We start from the raw sequence: 18,483 nt of genomic DNA on the forward strand, positions 1-18,483 counted from the left end.
AAGTAAAATTTAACTCTGCTTCTTAACCATGCAATAAGTGATGATAGTTGTGTGACTAGTAAGTACTATGTCAAAGGGGCAAGTACGGAATGTTTTCATCATCACAGGAATTTATTGGACATGCTGAGTTTTGCTATCTTAGGCAAATACTGAAAATATCTTTGTCCTACTTTCTACACACACACATACGCACACACACACACACACGGCATACGAATATATGCTGGGTGCAGTGGTGCACACCTGTAATCCTAGTACTTAGGAGCTAAGACAGGAGGATCATATGTTCGAGGCCAGCCTCAGCAACTTAACAAGACACAGTTAAAAAAAAAAAAAAGGCGGGGTAATGTAACTAGTACCAAAACAAACAAAAATAAAAATACCATATAGCGTAATATGGTATTATAACAACAGTATTTAGTTCAGAAGATTGTTTAAAGGATTCATGTGGGGCCGGGTGTGGTGGCGCACGCTTGTAATCCCTATGCTTGGGAGGCAGAGACAGGAGGATCGCGCTGGTTTGAAGCCTGCCTCGTTGGCGTAAGAGACCCTGTTTCAAAAAAAAAAAAAAAAAAATATATATATATATATATATATATATGTATATATGTCTGGGAGTGTAGCTTGGAGGTAGAAGGGTTTCCAGGAACCCCAGTACCACCAAAAAAATAAAAATAATAAATAATAAATAAAGGATTCATGATACTAAACATGCCATCGAGTTGCAAATGCAGCTTGCAGCATCTTGTTTTTTAATTCCTTGTGGAAAATACAGTTTAGGGTTGACAATGGCCCCCGGACCAGCTACTTAGTGAGGATGGGTAAGATCAGTGCCTAGCATGTGCATGGCGTGCGCCACCACGCCCTCTTACCTCTTTTTATGTGTCCTGGGAGCTAAGCAAGGTCTTTACATTTTCAAATGGCCGGGAAGAAAAAAAATCAAAGAAGTCTAACGTTCTGTCACACACGACAACTGGAGTATGAAGTTCAGGTTTCCACGCCCATGGGTGGTTTTGCTGGACCGTAGCCCTGCGCAGGCATCGCTGGCTGCTTTCCTGCTCGGATGGCAGAGATGAGCCGTCACCGCTGAGCCAGCTCATGGCCGGCCCGTGCCCAACAGCGGTCCGAGTGCCGAGCGCATCACCAAGTCATGAGGCTTATTACTTTTATTTAATATGTACTTTGCTATTATTTTTTTGTAGTACTAGGGATGGAACCTAGGGGCATTCTACCTCTGAGCTACACCCCCAGCCCTATTTTTTATTCTTTTATTTTTGAAACAGAGTCTCACTAAGTTGCGGAGGGCCTCACTAAGTAGCTGAGGCTGGCTGTGAACCGCCATCCTGTTTTAGCCTCACAAGTATGGGTTTTTATTGTGGCAGCATTGGAAAGTAGGACTTTATTTTATTTTATTTATATTTTTTTTGGTGGTACTGGGGTTCCTGGAAGCCCTTCTACCTCCGGGCTACACTCCCAGACCTATTTTTGCATTTTTATTTGGAAACAGGGTCTCCTAAGCCAGCGCACGGGGCTAGCTTCGAACCTGCACGATCCTCCTGTCTCTGCCTCCCAAGCGCGGGGATTACAAGCGTGCGCCACCACGCCCGGCTGAAAGTAGGACTTTAAAAGGTGATTTAAGAGCCCAGCATGGTGGCGCACGCTTATAATCCCAGCATTCGGTAGGCTGAGACAGGAGGTTCGCAGTTGGCGGACAGCCTCAGCTAATTAGTGAGGCCCTTCACAACTCAGTGAGACCCTGTTTCAAGAAATGAAAACACTAAAAAAATAGGGCTGAGGGTGTAACGCAGAGGTTGAATGTCCTTGGGTTTCATCTCCAGTACCACACAAAAAATATATAGATATGGCCTGACAATAAGACAATATCCATGGCACAGACACCCAGTTTTCACAAACTTTGCACACTTGTCCAGATAAGCTTCCTCTGCTCCACACCTACTTTGATTTTTGTTTTTTGGTGGTACTGGGGTTCCTGGAAGCCCTTCTACCTCGGGGCTACACTCCCAGACTTATTTTATATTTTTATTTGGAAACAGGGTCTCTTAAGCCAGCGTGCGCGGCTGGCTTCGAACCTTGCGCGATCCTCCTGTCTCCGCCTCCCAAGCGCGGGGATTACAAGCGTGCGCCACCGCGCCCGGCTTCCACACCTACTTTGACCCTTCTCACGCACAGCCACACTTCATAGCAGATGCCCCTTCAGGGGGTGCCGGATTGGCGCTTTCTCGGTTTTGTTGAAAATATTCTCGCCCACATTTTTTTCACACAGAACACTCAGATGTTCCTTTTCAGTCTCTTCAAGTTGGTATTAAATCCTCAGATAATCAACAGCTGAGCAGTATCAGTAGCATCTGTTAACTTGTCAAAAGCCTTTTCAAGGAACAGCACTTGGAATCATTTGCCTTGTTTTTGAATGGGACGTTGCTCTTAATGTCCTCAATTCCTCAAGCAATTTGCCCTTCCTAGAAATTCTAGACATCTTATAGTTTATTTTCTCTGGTTACATTTCTTCAGCTCCTGCAATCAAACACCATTCAATTACTACCTCACTAGCAAATGAGGAGCTTGTTTTTAGAGACTAAAGGAAGAGCCAGGAGTGTTGGTGCACGACTGGAACCCCAGCACTTGGGAGGCTGAGATAGGAGAATCTCGGGTTCCAGGCCAGCCTCAGCAATTTAGTGAGACCCTGTTTCAAAATAAAGAATAAGCCAGGCGTGGTGGCACACACTTGTAATCCCAGCATTTGGGAGGTGGAGACAGGAGGATCGCGGTTCGTGGGCAGCCTCAGCTACTCAGTGAGAACCTTCACAGCTCAATGAGACCCCGTTTCAAACATAAAAAGACTAGCTGGGCGTGGTGGCACACGCTTGTAATCCCAGCATTTGGGAGGCTGAGACAGGAGGATCACTGTTGGAGGACAGCCTCAGCTGCTTAGTAGGCTCTTTGCAACTCACTGAGACCCTATTTCAAAATAAAGAATAAAAATATAGGGCTGGGGGTGGAGCTCAAAGGTAGAATGCCTCTGGGTTCCATCCCCAGTACCGCAAATAAAATAAAAAATAGGATTTGCAGCATAGCTTGGAGGTAGAATATCCCTGGGTTCAACCTCCAATACCATGCATATACAGCCAAAGAAAAGAAAGAATTTCTATGATAAAAATAGAGGACTTCAAGTAAATGTTCAGATTTCTGCAGAGATCTGGAAGATCTGGCCAATTGGGCCCATTTTCCTGATGGTAACAGCCGGCTTCAGATGAGCACCAGCCGCTCTTCACCTGCAGGGCTCGCGTTTAACAAACTCTGACATTCCTTTCCATGGACCAGCACGCTCCTCTACAAACAGGAACACGCTAAAAGCCCTTAACAGCCCAGGAGCCAACACTACCAGCATTTCCATCTCTCAGGCAATGAACCTGCAGAGCTAAGTGGTTTCTCAGGCTCACCCAGCTGATAAACGGCGGAGCTGGCGGCGGAGTCTGTTCTTAAACCTGGGGCTCGGCAAATGTTTTCTGCAAAGGGCTGGCTAACAAGAAACCTAGACTTCTTGGGCCAGATGGTTCTGCTTTCAGTCCCCAGCTCTGCTCTTGTAATGAGAAGAAAGCAATCATAGACTATATGTAAGCAAATGGGTGTGCGGCTGGGTTCCCATTCAACTTTGTTTACCAGATCGGAGGTGGTCTGGACTCCGTGCCCGTGCTACGGTTGCCAGCGCCCGCTTCTCACCATACGCTCCGCAGCACGTCCATTTCAGTCATTCCTGCTGCCTGCCTGGCCCCGGAGGTGTGCGATGGGGTCCAGACCCTAAGTCTCTCCCTGTGTCACTGAATTTCTGCGAGGGTATGGGTCTGACGTGAGCATCGATCAGACATGAAGTTCTCTTCCAAACACTATAACGCGTTAAGAAAGAAAACAGCCGGGCGTGGTGGCGCACCCTTATCATCCCAGTACTTGGGAGGCTGAGACAGGAGGATCGCAGGTTCTCGGCCAGCCTCAGCTACTTAGTGAGGACTTGTCCAACTTAGTGAGACCCTGTTTCAAAATAAAGAATAAAACAGGCCCAGCCGTGTAGCTCGGAGGTAGAATGCTCCTGGGTCAATCTCCAGTACCGCAAAAACAGACCAAAAAAAAAAAAAAAGAAAAAAGAAAGCAATGGCCATTCCTTCAAGAACTTATGTCCTGGTGAGGGATAAGACAAGAAACAAGATAAATAAGCAAAAGGTAAGGCAGGCTAGTGGTAATAAGGAGAGAGAACGAGCAGAAACAATGGTGTGTGTGTGTGTACGTGTGTGCATGTGTATGTGTGTGCATGTGTATGTGTGCATGTGTTGTGTGTGCATGTGTATGTGTGTATGTGTGTGCATGTGTGTGCGTGTGTGTGCGTGTGTGTTTCTGTGACATTTCAGTCAGGAGTCCCAGGACAGGGCTCCCTGGGAAGGTGACCTCTTAGTAAAGACCTGGAGCTAGTGAGTGGGGAAGGCAGGGGCAGCAGCCATGTTTCTGTCCAACTCTAGTGCCAGGCCCCTGCCCCCGTGCAGGTTGTGAGGCCTCTGGAGGCAGCAGATGAGGCCCCAGGGCACGGCGGGCCAGGACCAGGAGCGGCAGGGGCCTGCTCGCTGGTGTCCTGCTTGGGCACGGTGGGCGGCTCAGGCCCAGCCCTCCAAAGCGGCTCAGGAAGAAGCCGACCGGCCTTTGCAGCGTGGTTCCCCTTCAGCCTGGCTTCCCAGCCTCCCGGGGCTCAGTATGTGGCTCCGTTCTGGACTCGCACCCCTTCCCTGTATGACCAGATCAGGTTCTGCCAAAACACATCTGCAAACGCCCCTTCTACCTCCACGGAGGCTAGAACCTTACAGTAGGTAAGCCCGTATCCACGAAGATCCCAAGAATTCGATCAGCATCCCCAAAGGCGTTTCCACACACCGCGGACAGGGCTGGCGCTAGAGCGAGGTGGGCGAGGCCCGGGGCACAGTCTGCCTGGTACTTGCTCTCAGGGTGCACAAGTGTGGTGCGGGGCCCCACTCGACTGCCCCATCCACTTGTGCATGGGCGGGAGCCTGGGACAGGCTCTCAAGAAGGATGAAACCCTAGTTTATACAGAATCTCACTAGGTTGCCGAGGGCCTCACTGAGTAGCTGGCTTTGAACCTGGATCTCCTGTCTCAGCCTCCCAGGTACTGGAATTACAAGTGTGCGCCACCACGCCTGGCTAGACATGGAACTTTTCTATTTCTAGCCTAGCAGGAAATCCCATTGACTCACGCCGATGAGCTGCCCAAAGCGGACACGGAACACGGCACCAGAGCCTGAGCCAGCCCTGCGAAGAGACTGCCTTGGGAAGGAGGTGCCAGCGTGCCGCAGGGCCTTTGCACCTGAACGGGCCGCAGTCAAAGGAGGGCGGGAGGGACATGATGGTGTAGGCCACCGGCAGGAGGCTGAGGAACAGCACCAGCAGCAGCAGGCCCATGTAGAAGTTGTTGGAGCGGGAGGCCTTGAACACACGCTCGTGGGGGACGTTGCTACTCATCACGGCCCAGCACTGGAAGTACATGGAGGTCAGCAGGCGCAGGACGTTGATGCCTACCAGTCCCGGGGCGTAGAAGGAGCCCATCCTGGAAGGGCAGAAACCGACACCTGGTTGGCCCAGGAGGCTGAGGGAGGGAGACCGGTTGGGGCGAGGGGCTGCGCTGCTTCCCTGTAGGTCCCAAGGGCAGGGGCCTCCTCTTTAGTGGGGACATTCGTCACCTCGCCATGGCCGCCCAGATCTCAGGCGACGGAGATGCCGAGCATCACTGGCTTGGGCACTTGTCAGGACCGAAGCCCTGCCTCTCCGCCCGGCATCAGCAAGGATGCCTCTCGGGGCCTCCCATTCCCAGCTGGGCCAGAGCCAGGGGCCCAAGCTGAGCAGCCTGCCTGTTTATCTGTCTGTCTGTCTGTCTGTCTGTCTGTCTCTCTCTCTCTCTCCTCTCTCTCTCTCTCTAATACTGGAAATGGAGCCCAGGGGCATTCTACCTCTGAGCTATACCCCCAGCCTTATTTTTTACTCTTTATTTTGAAACAGGGTCTCACTAAGTTGCAAAGGGTCTCACTAAGTAGTAGCTGAGGCTGTCCTGGAACCTGCGATCCTCCTGTCTTGGTCTCCCAAGTACTGGGATTACAGGTGTGCACCATCACACCTGGCATTTTATTTTATTATTTGTTTATTTTTTGTGGCACTGGGGATGGAACCCAGGGGCATTCTACCTCGGAGCTACACCCCCAGTCCTATTTTTTATTCTTTATTTTGAAACAGGGTCTCACTGAGTAGCTGAGGCTGGCTGTGAGCTATGATCCTCCTGTCTCAGCCTCCCAAATGCTGGGTATACAGGTGTGCACCACCTCACCAGCTCTTCTTCTCCTTTTGTTTCTGTCTCCCTCTTTCCTTTCTTCTTTCTCTTCTTCCTCCTCCTCCTCCTCCTCCTCCTCTTCCTCCTCCTCCTCTTCTGTACTAGGGATTGCACCCAGGGGCATCTACCTCTGAGCTACACCCTCAGCCCTATTTGAAACAGGGCCTCACTACATAGCTGAGGCTGGCCTTGAACCCGCATCCTCCTGTCTCAGCCTCCCAAGTACCGGGATTACAAGTGCAAGCGTGTGCCACCCACCTCTTCTTCCTTCCTTCCCACCTTTTTTCTCCTGCCCTTTCCCTCCCTGCTTTCTCTCCACTGCACGTGGAGCCAGAAGCAGCCCGGTTCTCCCCTGCTCCTGCCCTCTCGTTTCTCATTGGAGGAGGGAGCTCAGAGAGGTCAGACTGGTCCTGTTCCTGAAGCTAGCTGAGTGGCGAAGTTGGGGATTCTAGGATTTTTTTTTTTTTTACTTCCCCAAATTGGGCAGTCCTCAGACAAAATGGATAACTTACCAGATCATCCCTTGGTTGAATATCAAACCCAGTACATTTCCACTAATATCAAATTCGGCGTATGACGGCTAGAGAGAGAGAGAGAGAGAGAGAGAGAGAGAGAGCGCACGTTGGGTGGTATTGGCCAGACCACATATCAGCCAACTGGCCAAGTCAAGGCCCCTCCGCCCCATACAACCTTCTCTAAAACCTGGAGAGGAGGCTTAGGTGCAGGATTCTGTTTCTTTAACATGTTTAAAAATTTTTTTGTGGTACCAAAACACACAGCGGTACACAATACTATTATTATTGTTTGTGGTGCTGGGGATTGATCTCAGGGCATTCTACCTCCAAGCTACACCTCCAGACCCATTTCTTTTTATTCTTTTATTTTGAAACGGGGTCTCACTAACTAGCTGAGGCTGGTCTCGAACCTGTGATCCTCTTGTCTCAGACTCCTAAGTACTGGGATTACAAGTGTGCTGTCACCATACTTAGCTTTCACTATTTTTTATTCTTTATTTTGAAAAAGGGTCCCACCCAAGTTGTGGGGAGCCTCACTAAGTAGCTGATACTGGCCTTGAACCTTTTATCTCCTGTCTCAGCCTCCCAAGTACTGAGATTACAAGCCTGTGCCACAATGGCTGGCTTCCACATTTGTGTGTGTGGGTGGGTGGGGGGGCACTGGGGATTGAACCCAGTGGCATTCTACCTTGGAGCTACACCCCCAGCCCTATATTTTATTCTTTATTTCCAAACAGGTCTCACTGTGTTGCAATGGCCCTTGCTAAGTAGCTGATGCTAGCCTTGAACCTGTGATCCTCCTGTCTCAGCCTTCCAAGTACAGAGATTATAAGCGTGTGCCACCACACCTGGCTTCCACATGCTTTTTTTTTTTTTTTTTTTTGGTGGCACTGGGGTTCCTGGAAGCCCTTCTATCTCGGGGCTACACTCCCACACCTATTTTGTATTTTTTTTATTTGGAAACAGGGTCTCTTAAACCAGCGCGGCTGGCTTCGAACCAGCGTGATCCTCCTGTCTCCGCCTCCAAGCTTGGGGATTACAAGCGTGCGCCACCACGCCCAGCCTTCCACATGCCTTTTTAAAAATAAACTTGCCAGGTGTGGTGGCACACGCTTGTAATCCTAGTACTTGGGAGGCTAAGACAGGAGGAACGCAGGTTCGAGGACAGTCTTAGCAAGTATTGAGACTCTCATCAACCTAGTAAGACCCTGTTTCCAAGTAAAAATAAAATAGAGCTGGGAGCTGGGCGTGGTGGCGCACACTTGTAATCCCAGCATTTGGGAGGCTGAGTCAGGAGGATTGTGGTTTGTGGTAAGTCTCAGCTACTTAGTGAGGACCTTTGCAACTCAGTGAGACCCTATTTCAAGATAAAGAATAAAAAATAGGGCTGTGGATGTAGCTTGGGTTTTATCCCCAATACTGCAAAAAAAAAAAAAAATAGGGCTGGGGGTGTAGGTCAGAGGTAGAATGCCCCTGGGTTCAGTCCCCAATGCCAAATCAATCAATCAATCAATCAATCAATCAATACTTTAGTATAACCTGGTATCTTGTTGAACTTGTAAGTTACTATGAGCATATCTGTGCATTGTTGTGTCGTTCTATCTAAAATGTCGTCTTTTTTGGGGGGTGGGGGAGTTCCTGGAAGCCCTTCTACCTCCGGGCTACACTCCCAGACCTATTTTATTTTTTTGAAACAGGGTCTCTTAAGCCACATGGCTGGCTTCGAACCTGTGCGATCCTCCTGTCTCTGCCCCCCAAATGCAGGGATTACAAGCGTGCCCACCACGCCCGGCTGTTCTTTGTTTTTTCTTTTTTGGTGCTGGGGACTGAGCCCAGGGGTGTTCTACCTCTGAGCTACACCTTCACCTCGTTTTCCTTTTTATTTTGAAACAGTGACTCACTAAGTTGCTGAGACTGGTCTTGAGCCTGCAATCCTCAGGGTCCCAAATACTGGGATTAAAGGCAGGTACCACAATGCCCCACTCTTTCATCCTTGTTCTCAGACAAGATTATAAAATCGTCCTTGCTGCTAGGGAGGAGTTGTGAAGGCTGTTTTAAAACTGGTGGGGGACTAAAAGAAAAAAAATGTGACAGAAATCCATACTGGCACCGTGACCTGGGCCAGGCATCTGGCTGCAGACCAGGATGAGGGACTTAGGTAACCAAGGTTATCTACGGTGTAGATAGTCGGGCGCCCAGCTAAGGACCGCTCCCCACCTCAACACTGGAGATGCCCGCAATGGGTGGGCAGTGAGGTGCTGTGGAACTTGTGGCACTGGTGGTGAAAGCCAGGGGCATTTGACCTCCGAGCTACACCCCCAGCCCTTATTTTTAACTCTTTATTTGGAAACAGGGTCTCACTGAGTGGCAGAGGGCCTCGCTGAGTAGCTGAGGCTGTTTGCGAACTGCGATCCTCCTGTCTCAGCCTCCCGAATGCTGGGATCACAGGCGTCACCACCACGCCGACTTTCTAAGACATCCCAGTCCACCTAGGGCTTCCGCCTCCCTAATGAGAGTCACGTTGCATAGACATTTCTCCACCAATCGCCTGCTCAGCGCTCCAGCGTTCGGCCCACCTTTCTCCAGGGCTGAGCTCCTCTGGATCCCAGGTAAGAGAACACTGGGAAACGGCAGAGTTTCTCCTACAGAGGTGCAGAGGCTCTTAAGGGAAATGCAGATTAGACACTCCACTGCGTCACAGAGCAGAGACTTGCTAAGCACAGGAAGAAATGAAGCTGACGAGGGCTGTCAGCGGATAGCCCACACACCGCCCTGCGGAATGTCTACGGAACCATCACCTACGAATCCAGCCTCCAGGTCCCAGCACCAGCAGTGATTCATGAACCGGACGAAGCAGGCCCGCAGAAAGTCCCCCAGCAGGATGGTGATGTAGGTAACCAGCATGTCAGACACCGTCAGCCGCATGAATTCCTGCAAGGAGACACAGAGAGAGGGTGAGGCCCGGCTCTGACCCTGCCCTCTCCTCTCAATGGCCGGTGGCCGCACAGAATCTCCTCTAGCCTCCGGAATCATCTCTGTGACCTGGTCCTTCACAGCAGGGTGGTGGCGCAGAGAAAGGAGCTCGGGCTTTGCAGAATGCTTCATTTATGTTCCAGCTATACAAATGACTTCTAGCTGTGTGATTTTGAAATGAGCTCTGAGCTCTTGAAGCTGATAATGCCGTCAGTCTCACGGGGTGATGGGAGCCAGCGCCTACCATGCAGACTGCCTGCTGCTGGCCGGTCCAGCAATGTGCTTGTCCTTACCGTCCCGGGGATCTGATCCCCGACAGCTCATCTCTGCCCCCACCTGCTCTAAGATGCCCTTTGCCCCTGCCAAGACTGAATGTTCAACTCCCTGTTAATCAGATTTTTTTTCTTGGTTTATGGAGAAAAATAAAACACAGAAACATATAGAAGAAGAACAGACTTCTCTCTGGTTTTGTAGGGGATATGTCATTTACTTTTTTTTTTTTTTTGGTTCTGGGGATGGGACCACGGGGCTTTAACCTCTGGGCTACATTCCTAGACCTACTTTATATTTTATTTATAAACAGGGTCTCACTAAGTTGCTGAGATCCTCATTTTTAAGTAGCTGAGGCTGGCTTTGAACTTGCGCAATCCTCCTGTTTCAGCCTCCCAAGTACTGGGATTACAAGCATGTATCATTATGCCGGGCTTTACCATTTACTTTTTTTTTTTTTGGTGGTACTGGGGGTGGAACCCTTCTACCTTCAGGCTACACTCCCAGACCTATTTTTTTTTTTTTTTTGGTGGTATTGGGGTGCCTGGAAGCCCTTCTACATCCGGGCTCCACTCCCAGACCTATTTTTACATTTTTATTTGGAAACAGGGTCTTTTAAACCAGCGCGTGCGCAGCTGGCTTTGAACCTGCGCGATCCTCCTGTCTCCGCCTCCCAAGCGCGGGGAATACAAGCGTGCGCCACCACGCCCGGCCTCCCAGACCTATTTTACATTTTATTTGGAAACAGGGTCTCTTAAGCCAGCGAGGCTGGCTTCGAACCTGCGTGATCCTCCTGTCTCTGCCTCCCAAGCGTGGGGATTACAAGCATGCGCCACCACGCCCGGCTATCATTTACTTTAAAACAAAATTGAAAAGATGTACTGGACCCTATCACAATTTTTTTTTTTTTTGGTGGTACTGGGAATTGAACCCTGGAACATTCTACCTCTGAGCTCTACCTTCAGCTAGATATTTTTTATTTTTTATTTTTATTTTTTGCAGGTCTGGGGATGGAACCCAGGGGCATTCAACATCCAAGCTACACCCCCTGCCCTATTTTTTATTCTTCATTTTGAAACAGGGTCTCACTAAATTGCAGAGGGCCTAAGAGCTGAGGCTGTCCACAAACCGTAATCCTCCAGTCTCAATCTTCTGAATGTTGGGATTACAAGTGTGCGCCACCATGCCTGGCTTTTTATTCTTTATTTTGAAACAGGGTCTCACTGAGTTGCAGAGGTCCTCACTAAGTCGCCGAGGTTGCTCGAGAATCTGCGATCCTCCTGTCTCAACCTCCCAAGTGTGCACCACCACACCTGGCTTACTTGTTTTTTTATTTTAATTGAAGATCTACAGACCCCATCATGATTTTTAAGACAGCAAATAGGTGTGGAGTCTTCCAGGGTGCAGAGGGTCTGTTTTTTTCATTTTGTACATTCCAAGCTGATTAAGAAATCATTGCAGGGTGAACACTGATAAGTGTGATGGGAAGTCAGGGAAGGAACAGGACAGAGCTGAGAACAAGGGTCAGCTTTTCAGAAAGCAGAGCTACTCACAATGCCCACGGCTGTCTCCCAGCAAGAGCCCCGGGGCACATCTGCAGGGTGCAGGGGTGGCCGGGGGACACTCTCATTCCAACCTGAGGAGTTGTGATAGTTGAACAGAGTCCAGTGAGTGATGTTCTTTATTTTCTCTTCATTGGAGAGCTGGAACAGAAGATGGTTATTGAGGTGGGAAGGAGCCAGGGATGGTCCAACTGTTTCCATAGGAGCAAAGCTTAGAGCTAGCAAATGTCACAACCCTGCAGTCGGCCCAGCAGTGCCTCCCTGGGCTCTTGCCTCTTGCTCTACTGGGATTGGACCCAGGGGCATTCTACCACTGAGCCACATCCCCACTCTAGTTATTTATCTTTTTTTTTTAATTTTTGGCGGTACTAGGGATGGAACCCAGAGGCATTCCACCTCTGAACTATACCCCCAGTTCTATTTATTATTATTATTATTATTATTTTTTTTTTTGCAGTACTAGGGCTGAAGCACAGGGCCATTCTACCTCTGAGTTACACACCCCAGCCCTATTTTTATTCTTTATTTTGAAACAGGGTCTCACTGAGTTGCAAAGAGCCTAAGTAGCTGAGGTTGGCTTTGAACCACGATCCTCCTCTCTCAGCCTCCCAAATGCTGGGATTACAAGCGTGTGCCACCACTCCAAGCTTTATTTATTTTTTTTTAATTTTGAAACGGGTCTCACTAAATTGCAGAGGGCCTCACTAAGTAGCTGAGGCTGGCCGAGGACCGTGATCCTCCTGTCTCAGCCTCCCAAGTACTGGGATTACAAGCGTCCACCACCACGCCCAGCTATAGAGTATCATATTTTAAAAAGGCAATATGGTGGGCTTTGGACACTAGGGGAATGTTTGTGGTTTTACCTTGAGGTGGACGTCATCCATCAGGGCCAAGAGAAACGTGTAGAGATTCCCCAGGAAGAGCGCAAAGATGCGTCCCAGCTGCCACTTCAGCCCAACGCGCGGGTGGTAATTCTCCAGCGCAGCGATGGTTTCAAAGAGAGGGGGGCAGAACATGCCCAGCAGGGACATCACAATTTCTACCTGAGGGTTGGGGAAGCCTGGGTCAAGATTGTTTGGCGGCCACCGGGCCCGCAGGTCATGGCCGTCCATCTGTCTCCCCAGTTCCCTGTCCTCAGCCCCCCAAGACTTGCTTTGGCCCCAGAGACAGCCTAAGCCTGTACGTGGATCACAAGTGCCCTGTGACGGGTTGCTGACCTGGCTGTTGTCATTTGCCTAGATAAAAACAGCCACACTTCCTTGAAATATCCCACCAAACCACTACTATATGCAGCAGGTGGTGCGGGAAAATTCACCTTTATAAAAATCAGTGTTAGGGCCGGGTGTGGTGGCGCACGCTTGTAATTCCCGCGCTTGGGAGGCTGAGACAGGAGGATCGCGCAGGTTCGAAAGCCAGCCTCAGCCGCTTAGTGAGGCTCTCAGTAACTTAGTGAGACCCTGTTTCCAAAAAAATATGATAAAATGGGTCTGGGAGTATAGCCCGGAGGTGGAAAGCTTCTGGGTTTCACCCCCAGTACCACCAGAAAAAATAAAAATAAAAATCAGTGTTAGGACAACTGGTCCAGCTGATTGACTTGAGAGTTATAATTCATCTTTATCTAGCTACAATGCCAGCCCCAAAGCCTCATGACAGGCGACTTGTTCAATATATCCTAGCTCTGGGACTGGAAAGTGATATCATTCTATTTTTAAAAGCAAGTCTTAAATCGCTGGGCGTGGTGGCGCATGCTTGTCATCCCAGCATTTGGGAGGCTGAGACAGGAGGATCTTGGTTCAAGGACAGTCTCAGCTACTACTTAGTGAGGCCCTTTGCAACTCAGTGAGACCCTGTTTCAAAATGAATAAAAAACAGGGTTGGAGGTGTCGCTCGGAGGTAGAATGCCCCTGAGTTCCATCCCCAGTACCTCAAACAAACAAACAAACAAACAAACAAACACAGAAAAAAACCAAGTCCTAAGCTAAGTATGATGGTGCACACTTGTAATCCTAGTACTTGGTAGGTGGAGACAGGAGGATCGCATAGGTTCAAAGCCAGCCTCAGCTACTTAGACCATTTCCAAATAAAATATAAAATAGGTTGGGGGCGTAGCCTGGAGGTAGAAGCCCCCTGGATTCCATTCCTAGTACCACAAAAATAAATAAATAAATGAATAAATAAATAAATAAGCAAGCAAGCTGGACGTGGTGGCGCACGCTTGTAATCCCAACATTTAGGAGGCTGAGACAGGAGGATCGCAGTTTGCGGACAGCCTCAGCTATTTAGTGAGATCCTTTGCAGCTCAGTGAGACCCTGTTTCAAAATAAAGAATAAAAAATAAGGCTGGGAGTGTAGATCGGAGGTTCCATCCCCTGGGTTCCATCCCCAGACCCACACAAAAATAAATAAATAAATAAATAATAAATAAATAAATAAATAAATAAATAAATAAATATAAAATCAGGCTGGGGGTATAGCTCGGAGGTAGAATGCCCGAATGCCCCTGGGTTCCACCCCCAGCACCACACACACACACACACACACACACACACACACACACACAATTTTTAAAAAGGACAAGTCTAAGCAAGCCCCGTCAGCGCGGTTGGGCGACTCCTCCGGGCTTCTCGCCCTCGTCCTCGGTCGGTCAGAGACGTCCTTCTCACCTCATTCCTTTCGTACCAGCTGACGTTCTGCATCTTGGAGAACTCCTGGGACCGCTTCACCACGAAGTAAATGAGGTACCCGCTTCCGCACAGGCAGCAGATGATGAGGAAGTTGGCCAGGACGCGCAGAAACCTCGTCAGGTGGACGTTCTCTTCCCTGTTACTCTCCTGTTCATCCACTATGGATTCCTTCGGGTATGAAGATGGGATACGAATGATGTCGGGCCGCGAACCAACGGGGACCGTGAAAGCACGCTCCCGAGAACACGGCCGTCTAGACGCCCACAGACAAACAGGAATCATCAGAGGGGACGTAACGCCCTGCGTCCTATGGAGACTTGGCTATTATTTTAACTATTTTGTTGTTATTGTTATTTTGGGACATCTAATAACAAAGGCTGAGATATATTGAATATTATGTGCCAGACATGGTCCTATTTTATTTTATTTATTTATTTATTTGGTGGTACTGGGGTTCCTGGAAGCCCTTCTACCTCCGGGCTACACTCCCAGACCTATTTTTACATTTTTATTTGGAAACAGGGTCTCCTAAGCCAGTGCGCGCGCTGGCTTCGAACCTGTGCGATCCTCCTGTCTCCGCCTCCTAAGCGCGGGGATTACAAGCGTGCGCCACCACGCCCGGCTCAGACATGGTCCTAAATACTCCCCATGTATTATTCCTCTTAATCATAACAGAAAATCAATACATATTACAGATTGCTGTTATCCATATTACAGACACACAGGCCTAGAGAGAGATCTCAGAAACTGTTTGGAATTGTTTTAAGTCAACAGATCAAATAGAGTCAAAGGGAATCCTAACAACCTTAAATCTTCCGATTTAGGGTTCAGCAAACCGTCCCTACAAAAATCCAGACAGTGGATATTGTTGGATTGCAGGTCACGTGATCTTGTTCACACCAACTCAACTATGCCACTATTACACAAAAGTAACCAGAGATGATATGTAAATATACGGGCACGACTTTGTTGCAACACAAATTAATTAATTGATTGCTTTATTAATTTTTTTGCGGTACTGGGGATTGAACCCAGGGGCATTCTACCATTGAGCTAAATCCCCAGCCCCATTTTTTTATTCTTTATTTTGAAACAGGGTCTCACTAAATTGATGAGAGCCTCATTAAGTAGCTGAGGCTTGCCGTGAACCTGTGATCCTCCTGTCTCAGCCTCCCAAGTACTGGGATTAGAACTGTGTACCACCATGCCCGATTATTTTATTCTTTGAAACAGGGTCTTGCTAGCTTGCCGAAAGTCTACGTTACTGAAGCTGTCCTTGAACCTGTGATCCTTCTGTCTCTGTCTTGTCAGTGCTGGGATTTTCCACCATGCCCAGCTTGGTTTGCTATTATATATATGAACCATAGTTCTACAGCCCAATTCACCTCTTTTCTGTGAACAAATTAATGAAATACTGGTGTGTGGTTGTAGAGAATGAGAGGGCTGATTCCTTTATTCCCACACTCTTAAACCATCTCTTCCTGGGTGTTCTAATCTCTTGGAGAGAAAAAAAAAAAACTAAATAAAATCATAACTACAGGTGTGATAGTGCACTCTTTTAATCCCAGTACTTGGGACGCTGAGAAAGGAGGATCGCAGGTTCAAGACCAGCTGAGGCAACTTAGTGAGGCTCTCAGCAACTTAGCGAGATCCTGTTTCCAAATAAATAAAAAGGGCTGGGGATGTAACTTGAGGTAGAATGCCTCTGGGTTCCATCCCCAGAACTACAAAAAAGAAAAGAAAAGAAAAGAAAAAACAAAACAAACCCTCCCCTTTCAAAGCCAGGGTCCCATCCCAGACCCATTAGGTTAGACTCTTGTGGGTGGGGCAACTCCTCAGGAGAGTCTAGCCTGTGGGTTGATAAGTGTCACCCCCAAACCAGCCCTTCCATTTCCTCCAGCAGAAAGCAGTTTCCTGAGGAAATAGAAGGGGCCAGATCCCTGTATCCAGGACTCCGTGCCTGCCTATGAGGGACAGATGTGAGTACCGACCACAAGCACTCTAGTGCCAACCACAAGCACCCTTTCTGGGGGGCTGAGAGCAGGGCTCGTGCTGCCAGGAAAGCTCTAGCCCAGGTCAGACGGGACAATCCTCGTAAGTGTGGAGGGCCCCGGGTGTCCCCCAGGGAGCAGGGATGCCGGCCCGCTCACCTTGAAGCTGGTGGTGATGGAGGCGTACTTGTTGTCAGCGGTCTCCGAGTTCCCGATCAGGTAGTCCCAGCTGGTAAACATCTTAAAGCTGAAGGTGAAGAGATCGCTTTCTCCCTCTCCCGTGCCTCCCTGGGTGTTGCTGGCCATCCTGGAGGGCAGCACTGCTGTCGATAGGCTTGTCCTGTTTGTGCTGCGGCGACCCAAGGGGGCCTTGGCCTGGCTCAGTCTCGGGCACAGGTAGCAGACACCCAGTGAGGGAGCAGGCCAGGCCGGCACTGAAACCAACAGCTTCCTGTCTTTCTTTCTTTCTTTCTTTCTTTCTTTCTTTCTTTCTTTCTTTCTTTCTTTCTTTCTTTCTTTCTTTCTTTCTTTCTTTCGGTACTGGGGATGGAACCCAGGGGCATTGTACCTCTGAGCTATACCCTCAGCCCTATTTTTTAGTCTTTTTATTGTTGAAACAGGGTCTCACTGAGTTGCAAAGGGCCTTGCTAAGTAACTGAGGCTGGCTGCAAACCGTGATCCTCTGTTCTCAGTCTCCCAGATGCTGGGATTACAAGCGTGTGCCTGGCTAAAACCAACAGCTTTGATGATAGCCGGGGCACCTCTCTGCCAGCACAGTCAGAGCCCCCCAGCAGGCACACGTTGTGTCAATTGGGTAAGGAGGAACCTGCAAGATGCAGAACACTGGAGTGTGTGTGAGTGTGTGTGTGTGTGTGTGTGTGTGTGAGTGTGTGTGTGTGTGTGTGAGTGTGTGTGTGTGTGATGTGTGAGTGTGTGTGAGTGTGTGTGTGTGAGTGTGTGTGTGTGAGTGTGTGATGTGTGAGTGTGTGTGTGTGAGTGTGTGAGTGTGTGTGTGAGTGTGTGAGTGTGTGTGAGTGTGTGTGTGAGTGTGTGTGTGAGTGTGTGTGTGTGAGCGTGTGAGTGTGTGTGAGCGTGTGAGTGTGTGTGTGAGTGTGTGTGTGAGTGTGTGTGTGTGATGTGTGAGTGTGTGTGTGAGTGTGTGAGTGTGTGTGTGAGTGTGTGTGTGTGAGTGTGTGTGAGAGTGTGTGTGAGTGTGTGTGTGATGTGTGAGTGTGTGAGTGTGTGTGTGTGAGTGTGTGTGTGAGTGTGTGTGTGTGAGTGTGTGTGTGAGTGTGTGTGTGTGAGTGTGTGTGTGAGTGTGAGTGTGTGTGTGTGAGTGAGTGTGTGTGAGTGTGTGAGTGTGTGTGTGAGTGTGTGTGAGTGTGTGTGTGAGTGTGTGTGAGTGTGAGTGTGTGTGATGTGTGAGTGTGTGTGTGTGATGTGTGAGTGTGTGTGAGTGTGTGTGAGTGTGTGTGTGAGTGTGTGTGAGTGTGTGAGTGTGTGTGAGTGTGTGTGTGTGAGTGTGTGTGTGAGTGTGAGTGTGTGTGTGATGTGTGAGTGTGTGTGATGTGTGAGTGTGTGTGAGTGTGTGTGTGTGAGTGTGTGTGTGTGTGTGTGTGTGTGTGTGTGTGATTGGAGATGGAACTCAGGGGCATTCTACCTCTGAGCTATACTCCTAGCCCTATTTTATTTCTTATTTTGAAATATGCCTCCCTAAATTACAGAGGGCCTCACCAAGTGGCTGAGGCTGGCTGTGGACTTGTGATCCTCAGCCTCCCAAGTCCCGAGATTTCTAGGCATGCGCCACCACACCTGGCTCAGTTTTCTCCTCTTTAACTTGATTGCCTGTGGCTTGATTCACCTGCAAATGCAGTTTGAAAGCTCTTTATGGGACTCTGTTCTCAAAGAGGGACACGCCCTTCTAAGCCATCTATTTTCTTGGATAGAGCATATACTTTTTTTCATATACAAAACTCAGTAACTTCTGGGAAAGTTGGTGTGGCCATTGGGTAATACATTTTTTTTTTTTTTCGGTACTAGAGATGAAATCCAGGGGCATTCTACTTCTGAGCTACACCTCCAGCCCTATTTTTT

General features: G+C 48.9%; 1 protein-coding gene across 1 annotated transcript in view; it reads right to left on the bottom strand.

Annotated features, from left to right (window-relative positions):
* The window catches only part of TMC2 (transmembrane channel like 2), a gene marked incomplete at its 5' end in the record, with an annotated part of 58,800 nt that overhangs the window by 6,393 nt on the left and 33,924 nt on the right, over positions 1-18,483 (bottom strand). Inside the window, 7 exons of the mRNA XM_080716429.1 lie at positions 5,381-5,620; positions 6,907-6,974; positions 9,712-9,840; positions 11,706-11,855; positions 12,578-12,757; positions 14,378-14,566; positions 16,549-16,696. Coding sequence (XP_080572555.1) covers positions 5,381-5,620; positions 6,907-6,974; positions 9,712-9,840; positions 11,706-11,855; positions 12,578-12,757; positions 14,378-14,566; positions 16,549-16,696 — 1,104 coding nt within the window. The remainder of the gene's footprint in view (positions 1-5,380; positions 5,621-6,906; positions 6,975-9,711; positions 9,841-11,705; positions 11,856-12,577; positions 12,758-14,377; positions 14,567-16,548; positions 16,697-18,483) is intronic.

Source organism: Muscardinus avellanarius (genome assembly GCF_963383645.1).
Source record: "Muscardinus avellanarius genome assembly, chromosome: 19".
Taxonomy (NCBI): Eukaryota; Metazoa; Chordata; class Mammalia; order Rodentia; family Gliridae; genus Muscardinus; species Muscardinus avellanarius.